We start from the raw sequence: 21,468 nt of genomic DNA, 5'->3' as shown, positions 1-21,468 counted from the left end.
CTTTGGGGTTTTAAAATCAAGTAACATAGCTTTTGTATTTACAGTTTGTGATAAGAAACAAGACTTCTTCACAAACCATATCTAACAGCAGAGCAACTGCTTTGTCTAGGGCTATGGAGGAGTTCAGTTTTACAAAATATGTGGTAGTTTAGCCCAATAACAGTCCTTTGGCTAATGCTCTGCTGGACTTGGGTTCCATTCCTTGTTCTCCTAACTCAGGGAGTGTCTACTAAGCAGCCGGGTGATACGATTTCCAGTGTGGGTAGACATACATGCACAAGCGGTGTTCAAGCTAGAATGCTAAAAATAGCACGGGGGCCAGGGTGGCACAAACCGTGGCATGGGCTAGCTGCCTGAGCTGTACCCCCAGGGGGGCCAGGGGGGATTGTACTCAGGCAGCTAATCCGAGCCATCGCCCACACTGCTGCGGCCTCACTGCTACTTGTAGTTGCTCGTTCGAGCAGAGCTCGCCTATGTCTACCCGAGCTGGGCATTACACCTCCCAGCTGCAGTGTAGACATACCCTCGGAGGTACACAGGGACTGTGGGTAATGCCTAAGAAACATGCTCCACCCTCCCAGATGACTTCACGTCATGTTTCTCAGAAGCACAGGCCTGCAGTTGAATGAGGGACCAGAAGGAAAAAAAAGGTCCTTCACTGCCCCAAGGGGACGTATCTGGGGTGGAGAAGCAGAATCTGGAAGAGTTCAGTCAGACAGCTGGAGGGGTGATCAGGACAGGGAGCCTGCCCAGGCCAGCCTGATGCAGTGAGCTATTTGATTAAAGAGTGGCAGCAATGGACTTGACTCCCTTCCAGCCCCACTGGGCTGAAAGATTGCTGTTGTGGCACTCTGAGGGGAAGTGAAAAATCCTCCCCAGAGGATTAGAATAAACTGCAGGTGTGGATTTCAGGCCAGGCCCTCAAGATGGGGTAAATCAGCATAGTGCCATTGATTCCAAAAAATCAGCCATGTACTTGACACCAGTGGAGCAAAGTCAACTTACACATAAATATATGGGCATCATTGGAGCCAATGGAACTATGCGGATTTACATTAGTGGAGCATCAGGCCCAAGGACCACACAATACAAGATCTGGGGAATACCATCCTATGTATTTAAGCCACAGGGTCAGGTGAGGGGACTCCCTGACTACTTAGATGCCCGCTCAATTGGCTGTGGAGTGTAATTGGCATGACTCGGTGCACGGGAGCATGACGTTAAAGTGTAACTGTACGTGGTGGCAAATGATCCCCTACAGAGCATAGACAGAGAGGCATCTTCTGCCACCTGCAGGCTGTTAAGTTACAGTGTATAACGTGGCACAGCTCTCAAGACACCCAAGAGCTCTTTGAGTTTCAAAATTACTCTCTGAATTGGATACTGTAAACATCGTACTTGATGCTGTACCTTACTAATCACTGCAGGCAAACTCCTACCCGGGGCCGTGTGAGTGTGACTGGTGGGGGCATGTGAGGGTGCACACACACATGTGGCAGCACTTGCCACAAGGTACCGGGAAAGGGACCCGGCTGCCCACCTGCCAGTTCTCACCAGCCTGTAGAACAGTATGGTCTGCTAGCATGGAGTGTGATGTGACCCCCAGGTGCCTTGTACACATGCTGCAACATGGAGCCTGCTCTAGAGGTGGGTGAACCCTGCTCCTTTCTGGGACCAGCCGTAAATTATGCTGTAGAGTGTCTCCCAGCTGCCGTTGCCCATCCTGCACTGGCAGGATGGCTCATACACCTTCAGATGGGTTCCAAACACATACCCACTTCCTTTGTTGTAAGCAGACACACTGGGAAGGATTTTGCCATAAATATCCCCTATACTATGGCTATGTCCACACCATGCGGCCTGTGTCAGCACAGCCCTCTAGTGTACACCCAGCCTACACCGACTAAAGGCCTTTTTCTGTTGGTCTAGGAATACCACCTCCCTGAACAATGTTAGCTGCCTTGACAGAAGCCACCTTCTGTCAACATAGCTCAATCTACACAGGGGTTTTGTCAGCATAGCTATGTTGGTGAGGAGTGTGGTTTTTTCACACCCCTGTTGGATTCAGCTATGTTGACATAACTTTTAAGTGTAGACCAAGCCTAAGTGTTCTCTTATTAGGATACACTTTGCTCAGATACCATCTCTAAACGTTCAGAGAGAGAGAAACCACCTTTACTGATTGTTTCTGGAATCTACTATCCAAAATCTGGCATTGGCAAAACCACCAAAGATAACAGACTAAGTGATGAAAGGCCCCGTGCATGTATGGTATGGTAATACACGAATGCAGATCAGTCAACTCTAGTGAGAAACATACAGATATAATCACCACTTACTTTGGATAAAGGTTCTGCACCCAGGTGAGGAGGAGATATACGTCCTTATCTCCCAGTTCAAACTCAGCAATCAGCTGCAGCTGAGAAGAGAAATAGCCATGGTAACATTCTGCATATGTGCTGCACACGTTAAACTGAGCATGGTAATGTTGTTTAATGCATTCCACCACTGTTATCATATCCTCTTTCATTGTCCTTCCCATGTGCAGAAAGCAAAGAGCAGTTGTAGACAGGTTCTCAGCAGAGCTAGTGCGCTGGATGTCTTTCATACGATCAGCTACAGACTGCTTCACCGTGTCCATCCAAACCTCCTTCCATTTTCTGGGTCTGTAACTCACGATCTTGTCAGATGGCTTCTCTGACTTGTATTTCTCATCTGCCACCTCCTGCTCTTCTATTGTGTACACGGCATGCCGTAGTAATTTTGGATTAGCTGGCGCTAGGCTTATCGAATTCTTTATGATGCTGAAGACTTTACACTTCAGTAGTTCATAGAGTGATTCCACTTCTCTTTGCTCCCTTGACAATTCCTCTTCACTCTTGTCACTTATGTTGTTGTAGAGGGCCCACTCCAGAGCCATCAGCTGTTGATTGGCATTGAAGAATTGGTCACTTTCAAGGTGCTCTCTGATTTGTTCAACTGTCAAAAGAACAACAATATTTGTACCCAACTGCTTTACGACCAAGGCTCAACAAAAATGGCCCCACGATACTACAGCGCATTCAGTTATATACCCCTTTTAATGCTGATTCTTAGACTTCACAGCAAAGCGCCATTCAGATGACTTTTAGAGATCTCTGAATATTCCTGCCAGCTCTCTCACTAGAGATGGCTGTGACTCAGGGCTGCGCCAAGGTATTACAAATCCAGGGGTTGGATGTGCTGCCAACTATTTTATGCTAAACTACTAGAGGTTCTACTCAGGGCTTATAGCTAGATAGCTTCAAAACTCAAGTGGGCTATCTAGATCTGTTTTTACCCTCTGCCATCCATCTAGCAGTAGACAAGATCCAGGCTACTAAACTGAGCAGTACCTGCATCTTTATAGCAGGAATACTGAAGATTACGGGAAAGCGCACACAGACACACGAAAAGCTCAGCCAGTTGTGTTCTTTATTGTAAGTGTGTGTAAGTGATGGGGAGGAGTGGAAATGAGACAATACATCCTCAGGTCTCACCCGTGTCTGCTTGCTCCTCAAAGATCACACTGGACGGAACAGATGTCAAAACCTTAGTCACCAGAAGAACTACAAATCATTCAAAGTCCATTAATAGCACCACTGACCAATAGTGAAGGCAATCTGCTCATTCCAGTCATGTCACATCCAATGACATCACTGGGAATTTGACATATGGATCACGGGCATACTAAGACATTGAAGAACAAGCATAAGCAAACAGAATACAACTAAAAAGCTTGGCACATGAAGTCCTAATATTAGAGAAAAATTTCAACATGTTGTTGCTCCTGAACTTAGATTTCCGCTAGGATTGTGGAACAGAATGATAGAAACGGTTGGCAAGTACTCAGAATCCAGTGTCCAGCTCTTGGTACTTGCTGTTGTACCAAGAGCTGGACACTAGAACAAAAAACCGCAGGGAAAACTGATTTTTCATCCTATGCCATGCTTGTAGACAAGCCCTCAAGAACAATGAGCGTGCAGCAAGTTGAGGTATAAATCTCTCCTGCACTAGCCTGCCACACACTTCGTATCCGTGTGAGCCCTGCTGCCGCACACTAAAAATTCCAGGATGTGCTTTAATCGACACTCGTTTGAAAGCGGGGTAAGTCAAAATGCATGTGCATTAAGTAATTTATAGCGCACACTAGCAAGGTCCACACAGACAGACACTTCGTGCACGGCAGGCTAGTGTGGGGTAGATTTACACCCCAGCTCACCACAAACTAAGTGTTCATATAGACAAACTCTGAGACGGTTGGCCAGAATACAAATACTTGGTGCTAGCAGGTAAGCATCAAAGTGTCCAATCCTCCTTCAGGCAGTATACTCTGGACTGGAGGGGCTGCTATGTTAGAATACCCCTCCCAGTAAAGGGGTATCATTGTCCAGCACTACATCATCCATTACAGAGGCCTGGCTTTGGGGATGACGTGGTTTCCAGGAACAACTGACAACAACAGGTGGTTTCCAGCTAGCCTCGAGGCCGCATGGATGCTGAAATGGCCAGCAAACCTGCTTGGCCTCCAGACATATATCCTGGTGGTCAGACACACACATATTTTGCCAAGCCTGTTTGTTATCTGTATCAGGGTTGGACATTTACATTGGACATAGACTACACAATACTAATTGCTTAGAAGGAGGAAGGGATAGTCTAGTCGACTTGGGAGACCTTGGTCCAATTCTTGCCTCAGCCACAGACTTCATAAGAAATCTAGTGGAAGTCACTTAATCTGACCTATGCCTCCATTCCTCACCTGTAAAACGGGGATAATACTTCCCTATCCCTGAGGGGCACTGTGGGGATAAAATACACTAATGATTGTGGAGTAGAGTGGCCATATATGTAGATAGAACTGGCATACTGTACCTGCCAGTGGTTTGTTGTCTGTCACTGCTCCATCCTTTTCTGTTAGATTCGCTATCTTCTGACCACCCCGAAAATTGGAAAAGGCATCTTTTAGTTTTTCCTTTATCCCCCCCTTTTTCCTTTTGGGACTATCTCTGCACTCAGATGAATGAGAACAGCTCCCATTGGCTTCAGTGGAAGGTGCATGTGAGTCTCCAAGAGCAGAATCTTGTCCTTGGCTTTCAGTTTTCATCTGATCTTTTGACTGGGTCTCTTCCACAGCCGATTCAATAGATACAGTATCTGGCTCGGATTCTGATGATGTCGAAGGTTTTCCAGGTGGCTTTACTCCAGTGATGCAGTCCTTAGAAATCTTACCCGTCCCAAAAGGACTGTTGTTGAAAAAGGGCATCATTTTTATCATCTTTTTTTTTTAAGCCTGTAAATTAGAGTAAAGAGTTGTCAGGCCCAAATGCTTGCATAAAAAAAACCCAACACATCAGTGGCACAAAGTTGAAGGCCTATTCCTGGAAATTAAAATTGCTACGGTAATCTGCCATTAAACATGTGTGGGCTGCACTGAGCGAGTTAGAGCACACGGCCCAAGAGTGTGTCAGTTAGATAGGACCCAAGACAACATCCTTGTTGACATTAATAACACCGAGGTGGGTGGATGTACTCCTGTGGAACCTGAAAGTGATGATTCAGAACTGTCTTCATTGGAAATCTTCAGGAGTCTGTATAAACACACATCTTTCTACCAGAGTATGGTGGAAACAAGGAACTCAGTGAGGTTAGTACACACAGTCTGTAATATAGGGACACTGGGGCCCAGTCCTGCACCTAATCTGGGCCTGCTTCTAATCTCTATGAGCACAGAAATGCATGCACATCTGCACTTGATGGTACACGGCAGTTGCCACTGGCACCTTGCACATGCAGTTACCGGATTTGTAAGCGCAATCATAAAAATCAGAAAAGCTAGGTGTGCAAATGCATTTGTTGGGGGAAGTCGGGGATGGGTTTAACTATGCTCTCAATGAAGTCAATAGTAAAACTCTGACTTCAGCCAATGTTGAGAGCTTTTTGAAAATCCCATTTATAATGTTTAGGAGAACCAGGCACGTCCTGGGGAAAAAAATCTTATCAAATAATATTAATGTCTGCAGGGCATGACTTCTCCTGCATTAGCATAATACTTATTACTAGTCTCACTGAAACACCAAAGACCCGGGTCAGAGTTAGGGTCCCTTTGTACTCCATGCTGTCCAAACAAAGCAGGATACATCCCTGCAATGACTGATGCACTGTAGACTATTTTGGTCCCCTTTTCAATATATTCTGGAATGTAAGAACCTCCATTCCAGAAAACCTCTTGGTGCAGCTACAGTATCTAAAAAGATACAGATTGGCTGCTGTCAAATTCCCACACAAATAAACCAAATCTCTGGCTCCCGCGCCCTCAGAAGAGATGGGCCTTACATAGCACAAATGCTGACCTCCAGGCACTAGCTTGAAATAGCACGGGAAGCAAATTCAGCTCAAATTTTCTATAGTGAGAGCACCTTCCTATGGCAGGGAAGAGGGAGAGTTTCTTGAGATAGGCAGGCCCCTAACCATATAGGAATTTCCAGTGGTACTGGAATCAGCACTGCAATGTCTGGTACTATAAAATATCCAGTACTTGAAAAATCCACTCCCTATTGGTGCATTCTCTGGTGAATGGGGGACAAAAGCCATCAGCTTTTGGTACAGCACCTAGCACAGTAGGGTCCTTGTCCCTGACTGGGGCTCCTAGACATTACTGCAATACAAATAATAATTTAAAATAACAAAACCCAAACCAATGCTAAGTTTCTAGCCCTTGCTGCCAACACCACTCTTTGGCTCTCGTGCAGGTCACATCGAATGCATTGCTATATGCAGACTGGCCACTCTTCAGCATCTGCTGTGAAACTGTAGCATCAGAACAGTGGGCAGCTGCCTGGTTAGGAGTGGGGGAAGAATTTGGCTATGACCACACCCTTAACAAATGAACTTATAATATCAAGCCCTTCAAATGCTCTTCTTCAGTTTACGCTGTAAGATTTAGGGCCATGCACTAGGCTATATGCTTGATCACCCCCCTACGTGCAGCTTCCATTGATACAAGCACTGACGTGTAGAGACGTCCATTGGAAGACTATGGCTCTGTGGATTCTGATTACTGACATTGTCATCATCCAAAACCAACGACTCTAGAATGTCAAGTTGATTGCTGCGACTGTATGAATGACTCACAGGCACTTGGGAAAGGGCAGCTTTACATCATTCGGTTTTACATAGGAGTATTGCCTCCCTGCTTTGATCTATGGGGTGAGATTCAGGATTTGGAAGAAATAATGCTGGTTGCTTTTAGAGAATGCGAGAAACGTGATAATTTTATTAATGAAAAAACCTGTTGGCTATATTCAGTGCCACTGTCAGTCTACACATGCAGAAATCAACTCAAGATAATTGGCTTATGAAAATTACCAGGCACACCTTGTTTAACAGGTTCATTTATTTGCAAGTGACCACAAAGGTTTGCTAAAAGTTAAAACCTGATGAGCAGCATTCCAAATTAATAGGAATAAGTGGATGACTCTGGGAAATCGTAGGGGCAGGTGTGCCGATTCTTCTGCCAGCAGGAATGTCACCACAATGGCCAGAAACAGAGGATTAGAATGGGAGTTCTTTCAAACCAGCCTTCATGGCAGTTGTGGCATCACTCACACAAGAAGAGAAAAATGGGAGGTCGAAGATGCTCAGGCTCTTAAGGATGTTGTCATGATCGCTAATGTAATACTAATTATGACTTTAAACAATGGATACAATTTCCCCTTCTAGAATCTTACAAAAGAAATTTGGGGATTTTTTTTGCGGGGGGAGGGGGGGGAAATAACCATTGCAATTCACTATAGCTAGACTCAATAAGGTACATCAACTCCAATTTTATGAATCTTATGATGTAAAACATCTTCCTCTTTTATTTGTCATTTATTTCAAAGGATGCCATTGTAATAGAGAATCTAGACAGATGCTCAGTGGTTATATTATCACAAGGCTATTGTCCTAATCTGTGTTTTCCAGAACAAAAACTTCTTTATATCTAGCTCTGCTGGGCCAAATTAATACCTCCTACGAGATCAGGAACAAATATGGTGTGTGTGTGTGTGTGTGTACACACATCTGGAAAACACAGATTACGACAATAGCCTTGTAATAATATAACACACACACACCATATTTGTTCCTGATCTCATAGGAGGTATTACACACACACACACACACACGTATTTTCTGTTTGTTCAACGGCAGAATTAGTTAGGAATAACCTCACTTCCATCTGGCACTCCAAGCAAGCTGTCCTCTTGTTCTAAATGGAAAAAGACATTTCTCCATTTGCTGTCCTCAAAGGTGACATGCGAATTAAAAAAAATGGGCTTATGCTTTTATTGTTTTGATGAAGACTTGAAAGGTAGGTTTTGAAGAGAATTTTACCTGTTTTGACAACAATAAACCTTGCTCTTGTCTGCCTCGGAAAACTCTGAGGATTGGAGAACTAGCAAAATGACAGTATAAGGCTAGAGAGGGAAATGTGAGAGGGGTTTGTAGTCAGAATGACTAAAGCTTTGTTTGTATAACATATTAACGTCAATGACAAATCAGCATTTTGGATAAAGGATGGGCTTGTGAAAACATCATTTAGCACATCTCCACTCCTTCAATTAAAGGGCTTGGTCTAACATGTTTATTGTCAGATCATTCAGCAAGTCCTCCAGAGAGGCCAGACTTGACATTCCTGATGTTTCTAAGGTTAAAAAGAGCAAAATTTAAAAACCGAATCGACAAATAATAAACAAACATAAAAGGGCACAAGTCCAAGTTCAAAACCAAAACAATGGAGAGTCCTAGGGCTCCAGCCTTCTATCCCAGAGGGCTGCATTTCAGCAGTGAGTGACAATCCCTGTAGTTATATGGTTTATTCTGTACAGATTGTAAATGGCTAGATGATTATTGCAAAAGTAATTAAATATCAGGAACTAGGTTTACCCCAAACCTGTAAATACTGCTTAGTGCTAGGGGGCACAGTCAATTATGTTTGACTCTTTCACTAGTCCCAGTAGTTATCTAAACATGAAACTCTTAGCGGTTTTGCATTAATTTATGCTGCCGGAATCCCCAAGGTATCTCAGCCACCTGGGCTAACTTGGAATGCAGGCGACTCCACTCTCCCCTACCCCAGGCTAAACAGACAAGCCAAGAGCCTCTGAACTCTTCACCTGCTTCTCCGCTGTAGTTTGGTTTTCCCTGCTCAGTAAATACAGCACCACAGCTACACTTCACCTGACTGCACTTTCCCAAAGGGAAGCTGTGTAAATTAATGGCCATATCACTAGACTAGGCATTAGGAGACTTGGATTCTGTTCCTGGCTCTGCCACTGGTTTGCTGGGAACTTGGGGAAAGTCAGTTCTCCTCCCTGTATCTCAGTTTCCCTCTTTAGCAAAGCAGTTAGAGATCCACTGCTGAAAAGCATTGTATAACAGCTAGGTGGCATTTGATGTTATTAAAGCTCCTCTTGGCTAAAGCCAGTGAGCTGCAGAAGTTCTGCAGTACTGAATCATTTCCCAGAAATGGAGCAAACTCCTCTCCCAGCCCAGGAATCAGCAATGGATGCCACTTCCCTTGGAAGCATGCAATCTAGATAGAGTTCGCTTCATTGGTAACAGAGTTCTCCAAGTGGCACCATTTCAAAAGGTGCCCCAGTGATGTGTGGAAACATCCATGGGCACAATGATTTCTGACTTGGTCCATCATAGCCAGAATCACAGTCGGGAGCGTACATGGAGCCCTCTGCCATTCCATATTAAGTAACAATAAGGTTAGAATCAATATTGCTATTGACTGGTGTTAGTGGTTGGATTCTCTGGATTGTGCAAATAGCTTTGTGTTCCTCAGAATTCCCAACTCCTGAAAAGTTGCAACATTGAGGTTTTTGGGAGTGGGAGAGGTGTGGTGTGCTGTGGAGGGCAGGGGAAATGCTTGAAATAAATCTCGGATGACAGACTCTGAAGATCTGGACACCACACCGAAAGGGCTCTTACCACTTTTAGCTTCCAAAAAAACAAACACACACACACACACACACACACACACACACACAACCTTCAGAGAACTAGTAATCTGTCTCCTGCCATATGGATATTTTAGCACATTTATTTAGGCAAACCAGAAAATGGGCTTAGTAAGCAGGAAAATAAGCCTACTAGATTTGTTTTCTTATAAGATTCTTTGCTGACTTTCTCCCCTTCTTATTTCCTATCCTCCCCCCCTCCCCCATTGGAGCCTGCAAGTATTGTCAGGACTTTGTCTTATTTTCTTGTTTACTCCCAGCCTATTGATGATACAGGCTTGATGATATTTATGGATCTCTGTTGCTTCAGGAATTCTATTTACCTCTATTCTACAGGAGTTCAGAAAACCAAGATAAGTTACTCAGCAGAGTTTACTGTTGTATCTACATTTTCCTTTACAGTTATGACTTCAATTAATTCATGTCAAGGGCTGGTGCAAAAACTGAATAATGACCAATGTAACTAAATCAGTAGAAAATCAGTTACAGTTAAATGAGTGCAGTCCCCTAGTGTGGGTGCAGTTACTAGTACAAGTGTGTTTATACAAGTATAGCTTGTTTCCCTTCAAACCAGCTTAGGTCTTGTCTACATGAGAAAGTTGCACCAGTTTAACTGTATTAAGCCCTCTCTTGTGGGTTGGCCTGGGCATTACTTTCCCAGTGCCTCTAACCTTACCATATTTATCAAATCCATATTGCTACACCCTCGGCTTTAAAAGAGACATCATCAGCCTTAGCATCCTTCTGTCTGAAATGTGTCCGAGACAAGGTAGGTAAAGTAATATCTTTTATTGGACCAACAAGATTTACCACCTCACTTACCTTGTCTCTCTCATATCCTGGGACCAACGCGTCTACAACAACACTGCAGACAACTCTGACACGTTTCACATACAAGTGCCACATGACACTTGCAGAAGAATTCAGCATGGGTTCTGAGCTCTTTTGAAAAGCTGCCTACCAACTTTCCGTTCCGTTGCAACAAAGGTTGGATTTTCAAAAAGACTCAACATTGGCCTGACTCTGCTTTCACTGAACTCAAAATCAGTTTTGCCATGAATTCTATTGAGAGCAGAGTCAAACTAATGCTGAGCATTTTTGAAAATCCCATCCAATTTGCTTCCTTTTGTGTATATGACAGCACTTTGTGTATAGTCAGTTTCACTTTCCCCCCTATAATATAACCACTTAGATCATGGTCTACACTGCAGCTGGGAGTGACCGTCCCAGCCCCGGTAGATAGATGGGCACTAGTGGGGTTTGAACTAGTGGAATACTGACAGACCCCGGTTATCGGTGGGCAGGATCAAACTGGGGACTTCTGGAGCTTAGTGCATGAGCCTCTACCGCAAGAGCTAAAAGCCAACTGGCTCTTAGCGAAGGCTGTAGATAGGGTGACCAGATGTCCCGATTTTATAGGGACAGTCCCGATTTTTGGGTCTTTTTCGTATATAGGCTCCTATTACCTTCCACTCCCTGTCCCGATTTTTCACACTTGCTGTCTGGTCACCCTAGCTGTAGAGCAGATTCATTTAACTCTCTCTCTAAGTGGTCTCGGTGCCACTAGATGGGACAGAACACCACACCCAGAAAGTGTGTGGGTTACACTAGCACACTCGAAACAGCAGCGTGCATGTTGTGCTTCTGGCACAGACTCACGCTAGCCACCCACACTCAGAGCCAGGGGCTTGAGAGCCCGTGCTGCTGCCTAAACTGCAATAGCCACAGTTACTTTTAGCGTGCTAGCTTAAGTCCTGCTAATGTGCATCTGTCTACCTGTGCTGGGAGGCTCGCTGACTGCTGCAGTGTGGACAGTCCCGATCTCACAAACATTTACACGTGTAAGTTTTAGCATGCAAGTATTCCTAGTGACTTTCAATGAATGGGGCTCCATAGAGGGATAGGGGTCTGTTTGCCTCTGTGTAACCCCCTGGAGAGTGTGTGTTACAGGTCCCCAAATCTGCTGAGCCACAGAGGATGTGAGTACAGCCGGGCGACATTTTTTTCCAGAGACTAATAAATTTACTGAAAAATGCAGTTTTGGGGCAACCCAAACTATTTGAAAATTCAGATCAAACTCAGCAAATAGTTTCAACTGAATTAAAAACTGAGGGGAGGGAATAAAAAGTTGAAATGGTTCATTTAGACACTTTTTCACTGAAGCGACATTTGGGAATGACCGTTTGCTTAGAAACAGAAAAATTGAAACATCCAGTTTCGATATGAAATAAACCTAATCTCCCCCCCCCCCCCCCCGCTCCACCCCCATGATTTTTTGGCTCCACAACCAAACCAAAAATCACTTATCTGCTCAGCTCCAGTTAGGAATCTTTAGCTCTGGAAGTCCCCAGATCATTTCCTGAGGTGTCAGCCAAAATGGCAGCTGTCACAGCCACATCTCACTGCAGAATCGGAGCTTGTGGGTAAAGTTCTCAAAGTGCTTAAGTCCTATTTTCAAAAGTGACTCAGGCAGTTAGGAGAGCAAGTCCCAATGATTTGGGCTCCTAAATCACCTCTGAAAATAGAACTTAAGTGCTTTTGAAATTTTTCCCCTATGTGACTAAGGCATCTAAGTCATTTTCTCTTGTTAATGAGGATTTTTCAAAAAACATTGGGGAGAAAATTAAAAAAAAAAAAATCATAAAACCTACCAGGGGACTCAGGAAAGTGTAGTAGCTGAAATTTCTTTCACCTCCCTTTGAAACTAGGTTTCAAGTTGGTTTAAATTTAAACAATTCTCTCTCTTGCTATCACAGCCAGAGAAATTAGCATCTTGAGAATCTAGGACTCCATTTCAACACAGTCTTCCAAGGGCCAAATTGTGCTCTCAGACCTGAACACAAATCCATGGACATTAGTGGGACCCGCACATGTATATCAGTGAGCTTAATCTGGCCCCAGGATATTAGACAACTGTCTAGCTGTTTAAAAACTGGTTCCTGTAATGGATTTACTTTGTGTGCCTGCCAAAACTCTCATTACTATATTTAAATAAATACCAGTGTGTGTGCAGAAGGTAAATTATTATTCATTTTATTTTTCCCCCACACACCGTTTTCCTAGTGTATCTGTATGACATTCCTTCAGTACTGTAGTTAGAAACATTGTCTAAACTTATTAAAAGATGTAAACAAAGAGAATGGGAGAAGGATACAGGCAACTTAAGAGTTCTAACAATACTTTGTACTTACACGGCATCTTCCTTGCCAGGATGGCTCAGCCTGTTGCAAAAAAAAATTAGCTCTAGGAAGCAGCTATTATCCCTGTTTTACCAACGAGGAAAGTGAAGAACTGAAATTAAGGGGCAGATTTTCAAAAGAGCTTGACTCCCAGTTGGTCAGTTACATGAAGAGGCCAGACTTTCAAAAGAGCTGAGCTCTTAATTGAGAATCCCAGAGGAGCTGCTGGGTGATGAGTATTTCTTAACATCTGACCATAAAATGTGAGCCCCATTTCTCCATGGGCACAATGGAAACAGAACTAGATGTGATTTTCAGTCATATTCTTTAATCACAGCCCTCTCTGCAACAGCATCAAGGAGAAGTCCTCTATACAAACGTTAAGAAGATAGTTAACTCTGGAGTTGAAAACGTCATACACTTAACTGCCCTGATAGCTGATGAAGGGATCACTTCCTAGGTATATGGTGGGATTCCACAAGGTAGGAGATGTTGGGGTGAGGTGAGCTCTCCAAGTAGAGTGATTCCAGGATGGGAATTACCTTTGCACCTTCAAAAGGGGGCTAAAACATCAAGGGGTAGGTTCAAGATGTTGCTGTATGTCCAGCAGTATACAGCAATACCGTAACTGGCCGTTGTGGTTAAAAACTGGCAGAATCCAGGCACCAGATGTCTTTCCAATGTTATTGGGCTGGGATGTGTCAGGGCAGGACCAGTCTAGATTTTTGCAGTGAAGTAGGAGGAACTGTTTTCTCTCTAGCATGATTTGGGAGTTGGGACCCAAACTGCTAAAATCCAGCTGGAGCCCCATGTTGGATCCCTAGTTTTGCAGCACTTTTCTCTGGAATTTTTGGTGCTGGAGGAGCAGCTACAGGTGTACTCTGTCATGGAATTTAGGGGGTGAATACCAAAAATAGGATGGATCTAGGAAGACAGAACTGGGTTTGTGTAATACTGCTGCAGTGGGATTCATGGGGGTTGGTGATTTTTCAGTGCCCCAGGACCAGCTATCCGTGTTAAGCTTTAAAATTTGGGAGCTTGGGGCCAAAATCTGACAGGATCCACCAGACTCCAGGGGCCAAATCCAGGATTCGTGCTGCGTGGGCTGGGCTTTTGTGATGTAGTGGGAGCAGTTAGGTTCGGTCTCTATTTCAAGGGGACAAAAACTGGCAGGTTCCAGGGAGATCCAGGGTTTAGCGCAGGGGTAGGCAACCTAAGGCACACATGCCAAAAGGCGGCACGCCAGCTGATTTTCAGTGGCACTCACACACTGCCCAGGTCCTGGCTACCGGTCCCGGAAGGAGGGGGGGGGTATTTTAGTTTAATTTTAAATGAAGCTTCTTAAACATTTTAAAAACTTTATTTACTTTACATACAATAGTTTAGTTATACATTATAGACTTATAGAAAGAGACCTTCTAAAAACGTTAAAATGTATGACTGGCACGCGAAACCTTCAATCAGAGTGAATAAATGAAGACTCCGCGCACCACTTCTGAAAGGTTGCCGACCCCTGGTTTAGCGTTTGCCCGCAGTGGATTCCCTACTCCCGTCACAAGCCCTTCAGCAGGGGCAGGCTCGAGGGGGAAGCGGAAGAGTGGGGCACGGGGGGAGAAGACACCGACCCCACTAGTGGGGTGGGGGGGCAGGTCAGCTGGAAGGCACAAGGAGTTGGGGGTGACTTACTCTGTCGTGCAGTCACGGCCTCGCTTGCGCTCGCTCCTGTTGCAGGTGACTCAGCTCCACTGCCGCAGGAGGAGCTCGGTGCCGCGGCTATATAGCGAGCAGCGCAGGGGGGGGCGGGGGGCGGAGGGCGGCCACTGGGGAACTCAGCCCGCGGTTGGGCCCGAGCAGGGGGCTGCGGAAAGGGGGAGCCCGGAATTCCCCCGCGCCGGGGAGCGGGGGCTCGCGGGGCAGAGGCCAGGAGGTGGGGCTACGGCACAGCTGCTGCCCCCATGGCAGGAGCAGGGCTGGGCTCCGACGGCTGCCTGAAGCTCTCATCCTCAATGAGAGGCACCCGAGCATAATACCCAGGAGGGGACCTGGCAAAACTGATTGGTCAATAATTCCCGTGACGTCACAGCCGCGGATTGTCCAAAGCGGAATTCTGATTGACCGACTGGGCAATTTATTGCGATGTCATAGTCACAAGGCTGTCATCGCTCCGTGTAAATTCCCATTCAAGACACAGTCTAAGATGGCCTGAGCTCCTTCATCCCTGCTTTGCTAGGTGCCTGTTAGGAGCGTGTCCTTGATCTGCTATATCCCTTTGGGAGGATTCCATCTCCTGTTCCAGCATTGGCCTCCCTTTCTCCATGGCTCCCTCCCCAAATAGTTACATAGTAACTTAAAACAAAAGAACCTTCGCCCCCGCAAAAGGAACATGGTCCACACCCACAGGCTGGTCTCATGCCCTTCTGTGCTTTCTCTTGGGAAATGCTGATTCCGCTCAAATCACCAGGGTTCACAGTTGCTGGGTAAGTGGTTTCCCGGTGCCCTCAACTGCCTGCCATTGCCACCAAGGGAGCCAGTGGAAAATTTTCAAAACATTCAATGGCATTTTTTGTTCATCCTGTTCCATGTAAAATAGCACATTAAAGGTTTCAGAAATAAGAAATCTTCCCTGGGATGAAAATCCCAGTGCTGCACCAGTCTAAAACTAACCCATCTATGTAGAAAACTTAATGATTTGGGGTCATCCCCACCCCCATCCCCAGTGTAAATGACTCTCCACTGCCTCAGCCTCAGGATTCTGCATTGTTGGGATAAATAAACTTCAATAGGTGGCACCAAATTTGTACAGAAGAACATAAGAATGGGTCAGACCAATGATCCATCGAGCCCACTATCCTGTCACCCAATGGTGGCCAATGCCAGATGCTTCAGAGGGAATGAACAGAACAGAGCAATTATCGAGAGATCCATCTCCTATTGTCTAGTCCCAGTTTCTTGCAATAGAGGCTAGGGACATCCAGAGCATGGGGTTGCATCCTTGACCATCTTGGCTAATAGTCATTCATGGACCTATCCTCCAAATGTAGGTGGGCACGTTCCTTGTGTGGAATGTAGGTTACTTTAGGACTAAAGGAGGTACAGCTGAGAGGTGGCTGAAGGTATATTAAGCCCTATAGGAGCAACAAGGGGGGAAAAGGCAGATGGGTGCTCAAGGGGATTAATAACATCCATTTGTTGCTTTTCTGCTTTCCTAAGCACCAACCCAATTGGGGACTTCTTGAAGTGGGGAAGACCTGGAGCCCCAGTGCTCTGTCCTTTGGCCTTGCTTGATCCTCTGGCCCTGCCAGATGGGGTCTCCTGCTGTTTCACACCTCTGTCTGTCCTGTTCTACATGCACGAAGCAGGAGATGGAGGGAGGGGGAATGGGCTATGACAGTTATTGTTGCCAGTTTCATGCCCACTCCCTCCATCCCACTTTGCTCAGAGGAAGCTGTGAGGGGGTGGAGGTGGGGGGCAGGCATCAATGCTTTTGGTCTGAGTACCATGGCAGGCCACCAGAAAGGGCTAATGTGCTGTGCCATGCATACTATCTCAATTCAAGTCAGATATATTATTCATATAGCACTGGAGATGCACCTGGAGCTTTGCAGAATGTGTAAGATGATGACAGTGTCCCTGCCCCCAAAAGGTAGTCCAACTCTGATACACAGGTCATGCAGTTCTGACATGCAGGCTTGCCTGGTGAGAAAACAGCCCAGGAGGGTTTGTGAAAGAAGTGAAGAAAAGCCTGGGTGTTTTTCCCTCCTTCTACCAATCTGTCTCCCATTCACTGTTCTCTGCCCAGCTGCTGCACTCATTTGAATGTCATTAGGCAGCTGCACCTGTATGCAATTTTGGGTATGTCTACACTGCAATAAAAGACCCACGGCACAGCTGTGGCTGGTTCAGATCAGATGACTTGGGCTCAAGGGCTTGGGCTGTGGGGCCATACAAGATATTCCGGCCCAGGTTGAAGCCTAGACCAGGGTTTGGCAACCTTTGGCATGCAGCCCATCAGGGAAATCCACTGGCAGGCCGGAACAGTTTGTTTACCTGCAGCATCCGCAGGTTTGGCCGATCGCAGCTCCCACTGGCCGCGGTTCGCTGTTCCTGGCCAATGGGGGCTGCGGGAAGCGGTGGCAAGCACATCCCTTGGCCCGCACCACTTCCCGCAGGCCCTACCTCCTGGATAATGCTTTCCAGGCAGCATTCAGGGGCATACATACAAGATTAGAGGTGGATCCCCACATGGGTGTAGTGCAGATAATGGGGTTGAAAGCACTGGCTCAGGAACGTGAAGCAGCCTCTCGACTCATTCCAGACCCAAACTTGCGTTGAACCTTTTTTAAAGCTTTGTTGTATTCAGAGAGAGATCTCATCTCCTCCACCAGCATCACAATATCAGGAGACGGGACAGTCACTGAAGCAGTTTTTCTGTTCCGGGCCAAGAGCAAAGGTTCTAGATCGGGGTTCTCAAACTGGGGGTCGGGACCCCTCAGGGGGTCGCAAGGTTATAACATGGGGGGTCGCAAGCTGCCAGCCTCCACCCCAAACCCCGCTTTGCATCCAGCATTTATAATGGTGTTAAATATATATAAAAAGTATTTTTAATTATAAGGGGGGTCGCACTCAGAGGCTTGCTGTGTGAAAGGGATCACCAGTACAAAAGTTGAGAACTAATGTTCTAGATGCTAAAATGATAGATGCTGCAGAAGAACTGAAGAGAGGGAGGGCCTGATCCTCAGTTGGTGCAAATAGGCATAGGCGTACATGCAGTGGTACCCTTCACTGTTTCATGAGCAAATGAATGAAAGGATGTAAATGATCTTAGTTTATGGGATCTGTCTGTTAGTCTGATCCTCAGCCGGTGTAAAATCAATGTAGTTCAATTGATTTCAGCGGAGTGGCACCTATTTACATCAGCTGGCGATTTATCTGAGAGAGAGAGTCTGGAAATCCTCATTTTGCAAGCTCAAGAGGGTTCAGAGGATAAACCATCTTATAAGATTCGGATAAGCATCTTGGATCCTTAAGCATAGCTGAACAGCAGACTTTAAGGTTCACTGATCACTTCTGCACACCCAGAGCCAGTCCTGATATCTACATTCTAATGGCCAAGATCATACAAATGTGATATGTCCTGTAATGAATGCATGCAAGATTGACTGATTTTTGCATTTTGTGCAACAGAATGAATAATCATTTTCCCTTCAAAAATAAGGGAAATGCAAGATAACCTCGCTATCTGTATAAACAACCATCTTTTTTATATCCATTATGCTGTAGGCAAGAAACTGGTACAAGTACTGTGTGAATATGATCAGGTTTGTTATGAAGTTCCTCTTGTGACATTCCAGAGTCAACAAGCTAATTATAAAAGAATAAGTGCTTTCTTATTTGAATACACTTATTCACTGGGATGTGTCTGAGATTTCTGGTTAAGCACGTTTTATTGGCTGGATTACCAGTGATAGGTAATTTTATTTCCTCATTGGGATTTTCCAAGAGCTGAGCTAATTTAAATCCTGCATGAATCCAGCTGCCCATGAATAAGTCCTAGGATGCCAATACATGTACAATCAGGTTGTTTTTTGATTACAGACTAAAACCACGTGCTAACACATAGCTAGCCATGGTCTCTGTTTCAGATATCTTAGAATCTGATTTGGAAACACATTCACTTTCTGAGTCTAAAATAATGGGAGGGGTTTAACTGCATAAAAACAAAATAAGTGCAGCCCTGTAGCTGAGTTTATGGAATAGTTCCCAAAGCAGGTTGAACTGGAAAAACTACTGTACACTAAACTAGCTTTTCCATAGAGGCTATAGGGGGCTGAGTTAATGCAGTAGCCTTTTTCCTATGGATACATGGATTGAGCTTATCATATGTCACAAACAGAAAAAAGTCTGGAATCAATTTAGCCCACACAGGAATTTGCTCACGTGACCAAACCGATCAAACAGTTGCTCTATTCTGCGCAGAAGAGAGTAACTAAGTCACTTAGTGGGTTCACAGAAACTCAGCCAGACACCCGTTTCCTTACAAGATTTTGAATGTCAGCTCACATCCACCATAATCTCTTCACTGCCGAGAGGACAGCCATACAGTCCCTGAAATCTAACTATCAGATAGAGATCAAAGCAGCAGACAAAGGGGCACCATTATAGGCCTCAACTGTGATGACTCCAATAACAAGGCTAACCGCCAACTCTGACACCACCAACTATAAAGAACTCAAAGAAGACCCTGCACCACAATTTACCCAGGAACTTAAGGATATCATCAATTCCTTCTCCTAACAACACCAACATACATTCTACAAACTTCACGAACCCATCCTAGGGACCTTCTACATGCTTCCCAAGATACACAAACAAGGGAACCCAGGCAGACCCATCATATCTGGCCACGGCACTGAAGGAATATCGGGACTCATAGAAACCACCCTCAAACCACTCACCATACAAAGGGCCAGCTTCCTCCAGGACACAACCGACTTCCTCCACAAACCCCGCAACATTAACAACAACCTCTCTCAGAACACCATTCTTGCTACCATGGATGTCACCTCCCTATACACCAACATCCATCACAATGATGGCATCACTGCCTGCCGCAAATACTTACAAGACAATGGACAACCCTCAGCTATTCACCCCAAACACATCACCAAACTCATCCATTTCATCCTCCCCATAACACTTTTACATTCAACAACAAACATTTTGTCCAAACCATGGGAACAGCCCTGTGTATTAGGATGGTTCCCCAATATGCCATCCTCTTCATGGGCCATTGTGAAGGGCTCCTGTGGGCCTGTTCCATGGGCTCCTCTGGGCCTGTTCCATGCTAACGAGATGCACCTGCAAGGTTTGTTCAGCCTGGAGAGGGAGGAGCTTAAAAGAGGGAAACTTACCACAGAAAGGGGTGGGGAACAAGAAGAAGGCTGCTCCACCCAGAGACTGCTGGTAACAGAGGTAGTCCAGCTGAGGAGTAGAAAGCTGCAAGACACACCACTCCTGAAGATGCCCTGACTGACAACAAAGCAATATGTCCCAGGAAGAGGGGTAGAAGGTAAACCCTGTGAAGGGGCAATGGACTCTGAGAGACTGAGCCCTTAGAGTTGAATCTCTAGGGACTGCCTGAGAGACTGGTCCTCGTGCCAGCCTGATCCTCCTCTCTTGCAAGGGGAAGAGACGAGGAGGAGCTACCCTCTGCCCATGGGTGGCTTTCCTGACAGAGCTCCCGCAAGTGCTGCCAACCAGGGGAGAAGAGAGGGTAAACAACAGACGGTGGGACTGGATATGCGGGGTCTAGGAAGCCCCCCCCACAGCTGCCTTGAAGAAGAATTTCTGAACAAATGCATCACAAAACCAATGATATACCTGAGATACATCAATGATATTTTTATTCTCTGGACAGATGGCTTAAAATCCCTCATAGATTCCTACCACAACTTCAACAACCATCACCCATCCATTAAACCCTCTCTGGAATACTCCCCCACCAGCATCAACTTCCTGGTCACCATAATCAGATTTAACAATGCAATCCTACAGCCAACCACATACAACAGCAGAGGTCAATTTTTGTGTCCCCTTCCAAACACCTCCATTTCCCCTACCTCCCAAAAAAATCTGTTGATGGGAGTGCCTGAGCTGGATACATTGATGTGGGACACGTGACCAATATCTTGTGTGCCCTGCATTGGTCATAGATGCTGAGCTGGTCATTGGTTCAGAGATCCTAAGAGAAAAGAATGGAACATATTGGCTAGGGTGGAGCATATTGGTGGAGTGGGAGCAGCCAAGAGCAACAGAATATGGAGGGCCCTGGTGAATTTATTGAGGTAGGTGTGCCAAAAGACCCTGTGACCATATTTTTGTGTCTTTGGGCCAGAAGTATAGGTGTGTATGGGGTGTAGTGTTAGCTGAAGGTTTTTCAGTTTCAATAAGTCTGATTGATGGAACCCAGACGGTAAGGGGAAACAGCCGATCAGCCAATAGTACCTGTGTGAAAAGGGGGTACCTGGTTCAGGAGGGAGTGGTAGTGCCTGCAGGCTGAGGCTGGGACGTTTGAGCCAAAAGTGTCAAGTGTCTGAAAGAAAGCAGCTGGTAGCTCAAAGGGATCGTTGTGAGATGGGTGAATGAGGAAATGTGATCTCTCGCTTTAAGAGGTGGGGGCAATGGAACCAGTTATTGAAACTGCTTTGCATTTTATCCAAAATGAGTCAGAGCACAGAGCTATCAGTATTCTTCGGCAACGT

The 21,468-nt window shown here is 45.5% G+C and overlaps 1 protein-coding gene across 2 annotated transcripts in view; it reads right to left on the bottom strand.

Annotated features, from left to right (window-relative positions):
- The window catches only part of TNFAIP2 (TNF alpha induced protein 2), a 32,326-nt gene extending 17,350 nt beyond the window's left edge, over nucleotides 1-14,976 (bottom strand). The window contains exons 1-4 of one of the 2 annotated variants that reach the window (XM_054026992.1): nucleotides 14,894-14,914; nucleotides 13,220-13,249; nucleotides 4,894-5,311; nucleotides 2,340-2,979 (exon numbers count right to left, since the gene is read on the bottom strand). In XM_054026992.1, the coding sequence (XP_053882967.1) occupies nucleotides 2,340-2,979; nucleotides 4,894-5,296 (1,043 nt within the window). In that variant the 5' untranslated portion in view covers nucleotides 5,297-5,311; nucleotides 13,220-13,249; nucleotides 14,894-14,914. Of the gene's footprint in view, nucleotides 1-2,339; nucleotides 2,980-4,893; nucleotides 5,312-13,219; nucleotides 13,250-14,893 lie in introns of both variants that reach the window. The other variant, XM_054026991.1, reaches the window with a different exon arrangement.
- Between the last annotated feature and the right edge of the window lie 6,492 nt (nucleotides 14,977-21,468).

This window comes from Malaclemys terrapin, chromosome 4 (genome assembly GCF_027887155.1).
Source record: "Malaclemys terrapin pileata isolate rMalTer1 chromosome 4, rMalTer1.hap1, whole genome shotgun sequence".
NCBI classification, from domain to species: Eukaryota; Metazoa; Chordata; order Testudines; family Emydidae; genus Malaclemys; species Malaclemys terrapin.
This window is presented reverse-complemented; position numbering and strand designations above follow the sequence as displayed.